This window comes from Hyposmocoma kahamanoa, unplaced genomic scaffold (genome assembly GCF_003589595.1).
Source record: "Hyposmocoma kahamanoa isolate Upper Pololo Valley unplaced genomic scaffold, ASM358959v1 217, whole genome shotgun sequence".
Lineage (NCBI taxonomy): Eukaryota > Metazoa > Arthropoda > Insecta > Lepidoptera > Cosmopterigidae > Hyposmocoma > Hyposmocoma kahamanoa.
In genome coordinates, this window is record NW_020653738.1 from 726,967 (window position 1) to 739,521 (window position 12,555).

At 35.1% G+C, this 12,555-nt stretch overlaps 1 protein-coding gene across 1 annotated transcript in view; it reads right to left on the reverse strand.

Moving 5' to 3' along the window:
- Positions 1 to 12,555, reverse strand: part of LOC113227821 (complexin) — a 165,779-nt gene that overhangs the window by 34,860 nt on the left and 118,364 nt on the right. Inside the window, exon 2 of the mRNA XM_026460854.1 lies at positions 6,228 to 6,391. Within this exon, the coding sequence (XP_026316639.1) occupies positions 6,228 to 6,391 (164 nt within the window). The remainder of the gene's footprint in view (positions 1 to 6,227; positions 6,392 to 12,555) is intronic.

Consider the following 12,555-nt stretch of genomic DNA (forward strand, 5'->3'; position numbering starts at 1 on the left):
TCTTTGCTATATATATATATATATATATGATCTTTGCGATTTAAAGCTCTGCGTGGCACTGTAACTGTTATGGACATGTGTGTCGCTACCGCCAAGCCAACGATGACACCTGCATGTCGAAGAAGGTTCATAAACCTTGAAAAACGTGAATATCACGAACGAGCATTGGGCCGCCGTCATTAGAGGAGACTCCTGCTCAGCTGTAGGTCGTGTAATAGATTAAGAGGGAGCAGAGGAAAAATTCCTAATCTTCGATTTGATTATAGAGGGGTATATCCACTTTAAAGATAAAAATAAAATATTGTATGAGTAACTATACGATATATTCAAGCATAGACATTAATCAGAAACATAAAACAACAAAGTTTCCTCGATAGATAAAAATCACGAAATGACCTCTAATTTGCACATTTTTTCGATTTATCTTCGAAATGCTACAGGTTATTAGGACAAAAATTAGATAATTAATTATATTTATGCATGATCGACTACTGTCACTACGGATTTTTTTAAATCCCTTTAGTTTTACACGGTAAAAACAGATTACTTAGAAAAAGACAAAATTCTTTATATGAAGACAAATTTATTAAATCCAACAAAACGATCCTCTCCCTATAGACGCTAGAGAATAATTACTTGATAATAGTAAAATAACGCCTCAAAAGTGTATTTTTGTTATAAGACAGAAATATTTAATCCAAGAGCAAATTAATTTACTTCAAGTCACAAAGTCACTCTAGATTCAACAAAACATTTGTTTGTTATAAGAAATGTCCGATTTTGATTTGAAAAAAAAAAGAATGAAAAATTGAGAGGAACCTAATTATTTGACTGAAAATTTATGTTTTCTAATGTCAAAAAGGGTAAATTTATAGGGTTATGGACCCAACAGTATGTCTCACTGGCGTGAAAGCACATCAGTTCAGTGCCGTATAATTACTACAGCGGCAGAAAGCACTAACAATTCAAAATATATGAGATGACTTTATACTATTGAAGTTAACAAAACGATAGCGCGTTTCAGAGTACAACTAATGCCATCTAGTAGTGGCGTGATGGAACTAATTGCATGTTAAAGTTGTGCTTGTTACAAATGTAGTTTGATTTCATGCTGTAACCAAATTTCTTAAAATATGACTATAAATAACACCCTAACAAACTAGAGATACTACGTATTGTTTCTTTGGATAAATGACTGTTTATGATTTTTATGATTACAAGCACAAGTAAAAGTAAACGTTACCGTGTGCGGCTTCGGCGACATGTCACGACATCATTGACTATGAAAACGCAACGAAATGTTGCTTTAAGAATATACTCTAGAATTTAGAATATTAATCTGAATAGAAAACTACTTCTTTTTTTGTTTAAGAATATATTTTCTTAAAATACACCCAAGAAATTTTGAATTCATTTAAGATTATTTAAATTTGATGTAAGAGGTAAAAATTTCTTGATGTAAGTACCTAATGTCCAATTAATTGATTCGAAATGAAATAAAATCTTGAAGTGAACGTATTTGTCTCAAAGTTAGAATAAAGTTAAGAGTAAAATTATATTAGAAAAAGATAAGCAGTATCTTTGTAATGACAATATTTTATTACTTTTAACAAATATTTTTTCAGAATTAGCAAATATTTTGAGAAATTGCTCTTTCTTATTAGTAGAAATCCTTTTTTTCTGTGTAGAGTTATTCCGCTAAAACGAATTTGGTACTTTTAATGCGCAAAATTCAACATCTCCTGTCGCATGTCACGCGAACTTCAGGCATATATTTGTTTCGCAAATTTGGGCGGAGCCAACGTCAAAACTTTTCTAGCATGCTCCCTCTTAATATAGATGACGATGACAACACTAGTATTCAGTACAGAAAAACCTCTGCTTTCAGCTAAGTAACAAGTGTTTATTGTGTAACAAGTTATTTGTCTTTAATTAAACTTCTTATATCACCTTCATATCACCAAATTTTTGCCTATATTTTTCCTGATTCAGTTTTTGTTTTAATTAAACCAAGTAACGGGACTAACAAGTCGTATACCTGGTGTTAGCGACATTACTGTCCATAGCAGTTGTACTGCCACTCAGAGCTTTAAATCGTAAAGATCTGAGGGGCACTGCCACTGCGCCTGTCACCCTGAGGCAAGTTGACAAGTCCAAAGAAAGAAATAGGTAAGGGCAGTTCTTCCCTGGACCAACTCTTTCGCAACGACCTCCACTGCTACTAAAAATAGTCATGTGGATGAGAAACATTATAACAATTCCCAAACAGTTAACATCGGTAAACAAGCCAAAATAACTATTGGAACGTTAATTTACAACACATAATTATATTGAGATAGTAAATCGCCATATATGCTAACGTATACGATACGTATGAGTTTATGTAACCACTAATTACATAATAATGTTTATTAAGTGCGAGTGTTAGTTTAGTCGGTGCTACTGATACTGATTGGGTTAAATGTCGGTAATTGGGTAACTCGGTTGTCTGTGAAATGTGGTTATGGTTCATTCATATGTATGTTCGATATTAAAGCTAATAAATTTTGTAGAGTTATTTATGTAATAACGGTTACAGCAACAATTTATTGACTAAGAAACAGAGCAAAAACACTTTCAGTGCCCCGTCAAAGCATATAACGAGCATTGTTATGATTATGAATACAAATATCGAAAAATCTCTCACTAGATGTCACTAGCGGCAACGAATGTCGAAAGTCAGTACAAAGATCTGTCACAAAAATACAAAGAATTTCGGCGACTCAATAACTGGACTCGTGGCTCAGTTGGATAGAGCAATGCTACGGTGCAGCACGGTCGCGTGTTCAAATCTCACCGGGTCGACGGAAAATGTTCCCGTGTGTTCGATATTTGTATCTTTAAGAGGGTTCCTTAATCCAATTAGAACGCAAATATGATCATGTCGTATATTAGTGATTTAAACAGTATAATCTAGTTCGGATTTAAGAAACGCGAACTTAACAAAACGCAGCATCTTAACAAATAACTTTTATTTATTTGCAAAAAAAAGGAAGAAAGGCTAATAAAAATAAACACTTTCTATAGAGCTGTTGTTTTTTCTTTTTTTTTTACCGACTCGATTTTTGTATTTTTAATGATAGCGAACTAGTGGAGTTATTTCACAAAAAACTCAATAAATACATATATCGGGTTTTTCAATAAGGATGTCCTTATTGATTGTTATGTATTATATATTGTTATGTAACAATTTTGTAAATATTTCAATAAAACAGAATAATCAATATATCGATCTAAAATTGATTCCAGTTCAGTGCACATGTTACATTTAAGAATGGAATTCGATCTGGTTCATATGACCACCGCGAGCACGTGTGCAGTTTGCTCAAACAATCGATCTATTGAAGAGGAAGTTCGATAATCGTGTAATCTCGCTAAATACATAGTCTGGTCGGATGGCCTCACTCATGCGATTTGACACCGTTGGATTACTTTTTATGGGGTCACATTAAGTCGTTGGTTTATGCCAACAAGCCAACAACGTTAAATGCGCTCGGAAATAATATCTAACGCGAAATTGTGTGTGGAAGAGGGGTGGAAAATTGGCTCCAAGGAATCAAACGCTGCAAATGTGCTCTCGGTGGTCGCATTAACATTCTTAATTGCAACGTGTGTTCATCTGGAATAAATTTCAACTAGACATCTCTAATATTGTGTGTTTTACTGAAATACAAAACCTGTTATGTCTCTATTGAGAACATTTTTACACGTGTATACTTCATTTACAAAGAGAATTTATTATGTTATTGAGTTCTTGAGTTTTCGCGAATGCTACGTACTGGAAATAAGCATTTTTTATTACTGTAATTTATTGAATTATTATAAGTTTTATAAGAATTGTTATCTGTCAAAATTTGTTACGCAAGTTTGTGATTTAAGAGCTAGTATCGCTCAGGTCGAATTAAAATTTTTCCTGTACTAATTCAGTTCACTGGCTTTATTTCAGAATTCATTTTTTTCCAAACGAAACGACAGCCATTTGAAAAATGTACGTCGTATACTACATGTGTTGTATTCAGTTCAGTTGATATAAAAAAAAATCCTCGGGATACCTATTGAATACATCGGTTTTCTTGTATAATTTCGAGGTAAGTTTGTTTTTTTGTATAGTAAAAATTTTTAGGAATTGTGTTTTCATACCATATACTAATAAGTGTATATCTTTAAATTTACTATATATTTTTCCCAAAGAAATTGATTCAACACTTTTACTGCTATGCGGAAACGACCAGAGCCATTTGAGGGATCATACGTCGAATTTAAACGGTGTGAGGTTTGTAAGCAAATAAATAATAAATTAGTATTGTTTACCATTTGAAAGAAACCATTTCTCTCCCCCATCGGGCTGCCCCCACTGTAATCTCCTTTCAAATAACTATAATAAACTAACCTCAGAAAACTGTCTATTGTATAAGACGGCACATTGCTAAAATATAAGTTAATTAAAAAGGATCCCAAAAAAGTTGCAGATAACTAACCTACCTTCATCTTAATAAAGAAAAGCCTAAGAAAAATAATGGTCAACCTGTAATCTTTTAATTACCCTTAAATTAACTAGGCGCCGCTAAAAAACCAAAGCCGCTATCTTAATTCACAATGATATAAGGGCAATTTTTTTTTCACGCAACTTTTGATTAAAAATTAGGTCAAGAGCCTGTCGGACAAAGACACACTGTCAAATAAATCGCTTACAAAGAAAGAATGGATAGGCTTGTACGATATACCATAGCCAGATATAGTGGAATATTGTTTGGGTATACGGAACCCTGAAAAGTCTTAATAAAAGTTCCGTGAACGCCTTTGGTCTTCACATTCCGTTCTTGACATTTTTGGCAATTTTTTCGAGCCGTAATTTCGCATTCTTTTCTCACTCTTCGCATTTCTGTTGCATTTACTTTGCGCCAGTTACTGAAATGCTACAGTAAATTATCCTGAATTACATAAAATCGTGAATCGTGACAGTTGGAAGGTCGGTTCGCCCATAAATTTTGTTTTTTGGTATTGTATATCTAATGACAATATGTTAATGTTTCGGACGGACTTATTTGCTTTTCTAAGAAATTAAAGATTTATCACTTTTGTATTTGAGTTATAAAGCGTTGGCAATAGTTACGAGAAATCCCTGTGGAAGAACAATTGCTTCTCTATTGAAAGGTCAAATCCCCGTGTCAGGATGTATCTATGACTTTAAATTCTTGCGCAAATAAATAGGTACGTTTAAATGAAGAATATGAAATTGAATTGATAATAACGATTGTAGCGACTTCTGCGTGACGGATGAAGTTGATCAACCCGCGTTGGGCCAGCGCGCGTGGCAGTGGGTCGACTAGTGAGATGATAGTGATGGCAACATAAGGGAGATAAAAGATAATCTAGAATAATATGGAAGTGATTCGACGTTGCGGGTTTCTTAATAAAGTTATACTTTTGACAACTAAAGCAACCGACATAGCGCGCAAAATCGGTGAAATGAAGTGCCGATGGAGCAGAATTGTACTGAAGGGGCGACTCATCAAGCAAATGAAAAATAGGGACTACACAATGATACTAAACGATTTTGAAACATCTATTGATAAAACGCGTGTGGAGTGAACAAATACAACAAACGCAATGTGACAAATGTAATACAATATAACGTAATACATGCAATAAAACCTTTACCTTATAACGTAAAGGATCTAAGGGTTCAAGGTTCTCCCTGCACAAGAAAACGCTATAAACTGGCTTTGTGTACCCATTTCTGTTTACTGTTCAACAATTTTCAGCTACGTTTGTAATTTTTTTTCAGTAAATAAACAATGTTTGTTTGTTAATTGTAAAATAGCCAGTGCTAGTCACAACATTGCACCGTTAGCCTTCTACGCCCTTACTGTTCATTGTGAATTGTAACGCTTTAAAATAAATTTGTCGGTGATATAGCCTTCAAAACCTTTTATTTATGACTGGTGTGGAGTTATCTTTAAATGTTCATTTACCTTTTCGCTGAGCTGTCTCGATATATAGATAGATATACATACATACACACACACACACACACACACACATATCTATTTTTCATTTTCACGTCGTCGTAATCAAATTAATTTAATCTAACCCCTTTAACGTCCTTCGCCTAAGACGAATCGACTCGACTTCACGAATGATGTATCCTTCGCAATTTTACACAGAGTTCTAGTTCTTTCTCTTACCTTGTCCCTAATCTCCTGCCGCATCTTCTCTCGCTCCTCCTCCATCTTGCGGTGCTTCTCCTTGCGTCTTTCCTCGGCCTCACGAATGGCCTCTTGCCGCTCGCGTTCTGCTTCTTCTTCCTTTTCCTTGTCATCGCTGTCGTCGCCATCACCGCCGACTGCGCCTAGAACAAGTAATTTAAACATTAGAATATGCCAGTAGATGAAAAATATATTTGTTCGTCACTTGAGAAACTAAAAAAATTAAATAAAAAATCTAGTCACATTGCACAAGCACACGCGCTTAAACTAATATTACTTATAATAAGATTTTATATATTTTTTTACTTTAAAGTGTACAATAATTTATTTAATATTATCAATATCACAATGTTAAAATTTAAAATGTCAAAACGTATAAATGATCATCAGTAATACAAACAATAGTAATGCATAATACATGTCAGTATCTAGGTGTATGAAGTGTGCTTGTTCCATCGTCGACCTTATCGTCACTTTCCATCAGGTGAGATAGAGGTGAAATGCGCAATTTTTTTTTTGTATAATAAATAGAATAACGTATTATGAAAAAATAGAATAAAAAATGTTGTGGAATACAACGACGCCAAATAAAATTAAAATTTCTTCGAATGACATTCCTTTTAAGCGCGAAATTCAATATCCAATCAATGGAGTTTCAAATGGGAGTAAAGGATTTCGTCGTCTGGGACGTCATTACTCGCGAGTTTCTCGAGTTCGGTACGGTGGGTTACGGATTTAATTTTTCCGCGTTACGCTGTGCCTTTTTTGATATAATGCATTATATCATAAAAGTATTGCGAGCAAGACAGCATTAAAAAATTTAAACACTATTTCTTAATCTAATTAAGATAATCACGTTTCGTGTCTTAATAAACCCCAAAGGTACTTGTATCATCCATCGAACTGTGGCGAAACATTGCTCGTTTTTTAAACACAACTATCACTGTTTCCATTCTCGTCGAAAAAGCAACGTCCAGTATCCTAATGCATTTGAATAAACAATCCTTTGGTAAAAAACATGTTTGGTCGATTGTGGGAGCGTATATAAGCGTATGTGGTGGAAGTGACAAATGCGCGGATTGACGTGAAATAGATTTTTGAGCCTCTGCCATGTTGGACGCCACTCGACTGGCGCAATCCAGTTACGGCAGGGTTGTCAATTGCGAGAAATATGTTTATTGACCAATAATGGATTGTTCGAATTACAAAAGGACTCTCTGTTTAACTTTATTTATCATTAGTCTATACAGTCCGTCACTTTCGTTCAATATCTTCATGAGTTTTCCAAGGATTCTGACCTTTCTTCTTCTGAAGTTTCAATCACGATACTAACGTCATCGGAATATGCTTTCACAGCGATTTACCAAATGAGAAGCAACCTTTTCTCCATTGCTCAACTTTAGTACTCTTCTGTTATTTTCCACATAATTTAGAAATTAATGTCACGCCGTGGAGACTTAGCGGGTTAAATAAATATGCAAGGATGTGCCGTATTTCCTCATAAAACATTTATTTTCGACGCCACGGTCACCATACCTATTTCTGCTGCCAAGTAATAATGTGAGCATTACTACATTCCGTACCCTTACCCTGCAAAATCGGAATGAATTGTCTTTATCTAGATAAATAGATATAGATACTGGTTATTGGTTTTGACGGGTAAGTGTGCTGGCGAAGTTACAAGTAAATGGGACTTATTAACTTTTAGTCTCACGATGACGGGGGCAGTGGCAGTACTCCTAGGTCTTGGCGATTTAAATCACTGAGTGGTACTCCAACTGTTATGGGCAGACGTGTCGCTTACCGCACGCACGAGTTGTTCGTCCCGTCACTTGCTTATAAAATGCTTTCTGATTCAAAACCAAAGCGGTTCTAGGTTATACCAAAAGTATGTAATTTTTGTTGTAAGGTTTATTCGCCTTCGTGTTATATAACGAATGCATTTTGATAATGACGTCACGTTCCAACTAACTTTAATTTTAGGGATGCTGGTCATAAGAATATTATCAAAATCATTTTGAGCCCAAAGACGTCCTCTGATGGAAATAAAAGCCTCTCCACTCAACAACCGGTTTTGCCATACTAGGTCGTCGTTCAACTTCGGTCATCCACAGGAATATGCTAATTATTATTTAAATATTTCACATTTTCCCCATTGCCAGCCCTATTACACATGAGTGCAAATGTGTTCCCTAATTCGTTTGTCCGCCCCACAGGACAACGGCGGTTCCTTTATCAAGGCTCTGTCGCCCTCGACGGCGGCCATTCCAATAGAATCCTTTTGCTTCACTTAAATCTTCAGGTTTAATATGCTTGAGAGCCTGTTATGCCATTTACACGCCACTGCTAGGTACGGCTTTGTTAACTTGTAGTTAGAATGATAATTATAGATATAAATCAGTTGGAAAATTTAGTACTTTGAAAGAATGAACAAATTAAATATATAGAAAATGAAACTAGTTTTTCGGTTTCAAATCTCGCGATATAGTCAGCCGTGACTATAAACGTTGGTTTGCTTGAAAAAACAAATATACGAATTTTAAAAATAAGGATGCTTTATAAAAACTACGATCCTGCAAAAGTACTATCGAAGAAAAAAGTGGAGGCGTGGAAAACTAAAATGGAAAAATCGTAAGTTGAGCTGGCTTTTCAATTTCGCGAAGTTTACAGTGGTGTCACTTGCAGATTCAAACTATAATGCGCAATCAACAAGCTTTATATCCTAGGCTTGCTTATTTACACTTCGTTACTGGATTACGCTGTGGTAAGTGGTTGAAGATCGCTTGCTTTTCGATTTGAAACTTATTGAATTCGTGAGCAAATAAATTTTTACTTATTCAATTTAAAATAATACTTTCATTGAATAAAGTGATTTATGAGTTACCTTTGTATTTGATTACGATTTGTTAAATACTGTTCTCGGAAAATGCATCTACCGAAGTAGTTGTCGTTGCTTAACTTGTATTTTTGAAGTTTCACCTTCAAAAATGATCTAAAGTTTTTAAAGTCACCAAACTGTGGCTTCTACCAAATACCATATTTGCATCAACACGAAGCCACATCAAAAAGGCGCGTCTAAACTCTATTATCTTGTCGCAGCGCCGTCCACGTAACACACGTATTTCCACAGGCACGCGCGCCCTACGATATTAACTGGGAAACAATGCCGGCATGCACTCCCTCGCTCCTCTTAGCCCCCCCGGGGGCCCATGGGAGCCGCGAGGGGCGAGGAACAAGCATTCAATACCCACCACTAGATTAAACGAATTCCTCAAGTATGACGCTTTGCAATTCAATTTATTGTGCCGGCCTTCTCAATAACGGTACCCATTAAGAAAAAGGCACTCGACGCCTCGCACCCAATCCAATTATTAATTGATCGACTCAAGACATGTCGCTGACAGAATAATAATTTTCGATCAAGAATTCAATATCGAACTTCTTTCCTCGAGTGTACTTTTGAGTTTCGTATTTCTTTTTTTTTTAATTAAATATTCCACTGCGAATTTGCCCGTCTGAATATTCATAATGGATTTAAATAATAATTATTTCAAAATATTTATCTTTGAAAAGGTATCAATGATATTAATTAATATTAGAAAAGGTTACTTTGATGAAAAGTCAATGTAAGTTTAATAAATTACTCGATAGACCTCGTAGTTGGAACGTTATTTCATACGAAAGAGGAATGTTTATTCGGTAAGATATTTTCGAGATTTTCCCTATCGGAATAAATATATAGCAGCTGCTCAAGGTTTTTAAGCTTGTTGTCAATTTAAATTAGTCAAATTCGATCATATTCCAATTTAAGTATGTCTATAGTCATACGACTCGTCTATACAAAAGTTATTTTCCGGCGATATCACAAAGCCGCCTAAGTACACGTCAAGTCTTTATATAATTCATAAGCCATTAAAGCCACGACATGGAGTCTATCAAGGATCTACTGATTTCGGATCTACTTGTCGAGTTTGTTCGCCCAATCGTGCAGTTTAATCGACCCATCTCTGCGACGTGAAGAAGTGGCCAGGTTCAATTTAATTATGACTTGAAGCCGTATTAGAGCTGTCGTACATGTTTGCAAATGGCGTGCAAAGAGCGTACAAACGTGAGACGAAACTGTCACAAAAAGGCTTTTAACTGTATAATCCAGAAACTGGCTTTAGGTCCCGTCAGCTACTCGTCAAGCTACCCAACTGTCATATGTTTAAATTGCAACCTTGCATATAACTTGCATATGTATAGCCGAGTGTAGTGGAAAATATATGTTACCGATAATGTTGAAAAAATTATTAATATAATATTTATTGTTAATTCGATTTTACAATTGGTTATTGTATACAATATTAGGTGTCGCATGTGTAATTAATTATGTAGTAAAGTGTCTAAGAAATAAACCTTTTTGTCAAAGTTGTAAAGTCATAAAATTGTAAAGGCTGTGTGATTAATTACAAATTATTGTTTTGCAAATTGATTTAGTACGTTTTATAGTCATACCAGTCCATTTAAACAAAAAATAAGTATAAGCGAGTTTTGTCGAAAAACAATATGTAACAACGTTTTTGTTTTCTTGCTAAATGTATCATCGTCGACAACCTTTATCAACAGCCGTACAGCTTAGAGGCCATCTAGCTGGCCTTTAAGTTGTGGACTTCATGCGCTTTTAAAAAAATATGTGAAGTCTCTCGATTTTGCTGGTGTTTCCTCGTTTTGTCAAGTTATAATTCAACCCTTCCTGCCTAATCTATCGTAAGCCACAACGATGGATATTTCCATTTATTTTTCATAAATAACTTTATTTCTATCAGTAAAATGACAAAACAGGACAAATAATGAATCATATTTCACAGGCATCGCAGATATTAGTCCTTTGAAAACTCTAAAACGCTCACCTAGAAAATTCAGAACTTGGGCTTATGACTCTTCGCTCAGGGGGTGTCGAATTAGTTTACCAACTCGCACGCCGTCGGTCGGAACCGAATTCAGAACTTCCTACATACGACGCAAGAACTCTTTCAACTAAGCCATTAATGTTTTTAATACTTGCATATTGTAGTCAAAGTTCACAGTCGGCTTGTTTCTAGTAAAAGTTTTTAATTATATTAAATTTGCGCTGAAAGTAAATGCAGTGACCCGATAATCGTCGATTTATCTACGTCAGCGGCAGATCGGGTCCATCGTTCACTATCATCAATAGCCGGCCATCGCAATCGACCGGTTTATTATAGAGTAACCGTTTAAAAGACTGCTAGGTTTCTAACACGGATCACGTTGTAAAGTATTTGGAGAACCCGACTAGAAGCAAAACTCGCGGAAATTTAATGTAAATATATAATAGAAAATGATCAGGGGTGATATTGAACATAGTAAATGGTTCTGTTTTATTCTTTTGCATTGGAATGCAGCTTTATTGCTTCAACTCCATCTGGATTATACGAATCGTGGTAAACAACTTATACCTAATACAGATTCTATTTATCAATCAATTCTTATAAAGACACTAACAGAATGAGTTGCAGCTCTAAAAACTATTGATTGAATAATTCATACTTTTATTTTTGTTTTATAAAAAACAGACCTCAAAAGTTTATAGAATTACATCTGTTTGCCAAGTTATTGAAATCGGTTAACGTGGGTGAAATCCAATACGCTGGGTTCATCCCCTAATTTACAACTCTTGGATATTTTATTCAAATCTGAATGAGCCACCACTGAGGTACCCCGTTTCCAGTAAAAAAAGAAACATCGAAATCGATTCACAAATGTCCGAGTAAACGTGTAAAACAAACACACACAAAAAATACAATCAAACTGAGAACATCCTCAATCTATTGAAGTCGGTTAAAACCGCTTTTTCGCCTCAATATAATTATAATAATTTAGAGAAGATGATAGTAGAGATGCTTCTTCTTTTCCGAAGAAGTTGTAAAAATAATAAGAATAACAGAAGAAACTTAGAATAATAACGCATAGAATGATAGTTTCATATCAAACGAACTGTCACAAGTGAGGCAAAAACCAAATTCATGTAGGCGTAAGCAACTTGTAACTACGCTCGTCGGCACGCACACAAATATACAAATAATGATGCCATGGAATAACATTTCCCTCAAAAGTGGGGAAATTGTATCTTGCTTAACTCATCATTAAGTTAAAGGTTCCTACAGATTTGCCCGACATTGTCGATCAGGTGCCTACAGATATGCTCGGTTTTGTCGATGAAAAACGAATATAGCACTTATTTGTAAATCCAAGATGGCGGACACGATTTTTCAAAATATGCTATATGGGTATCCTTTTCGAGGTA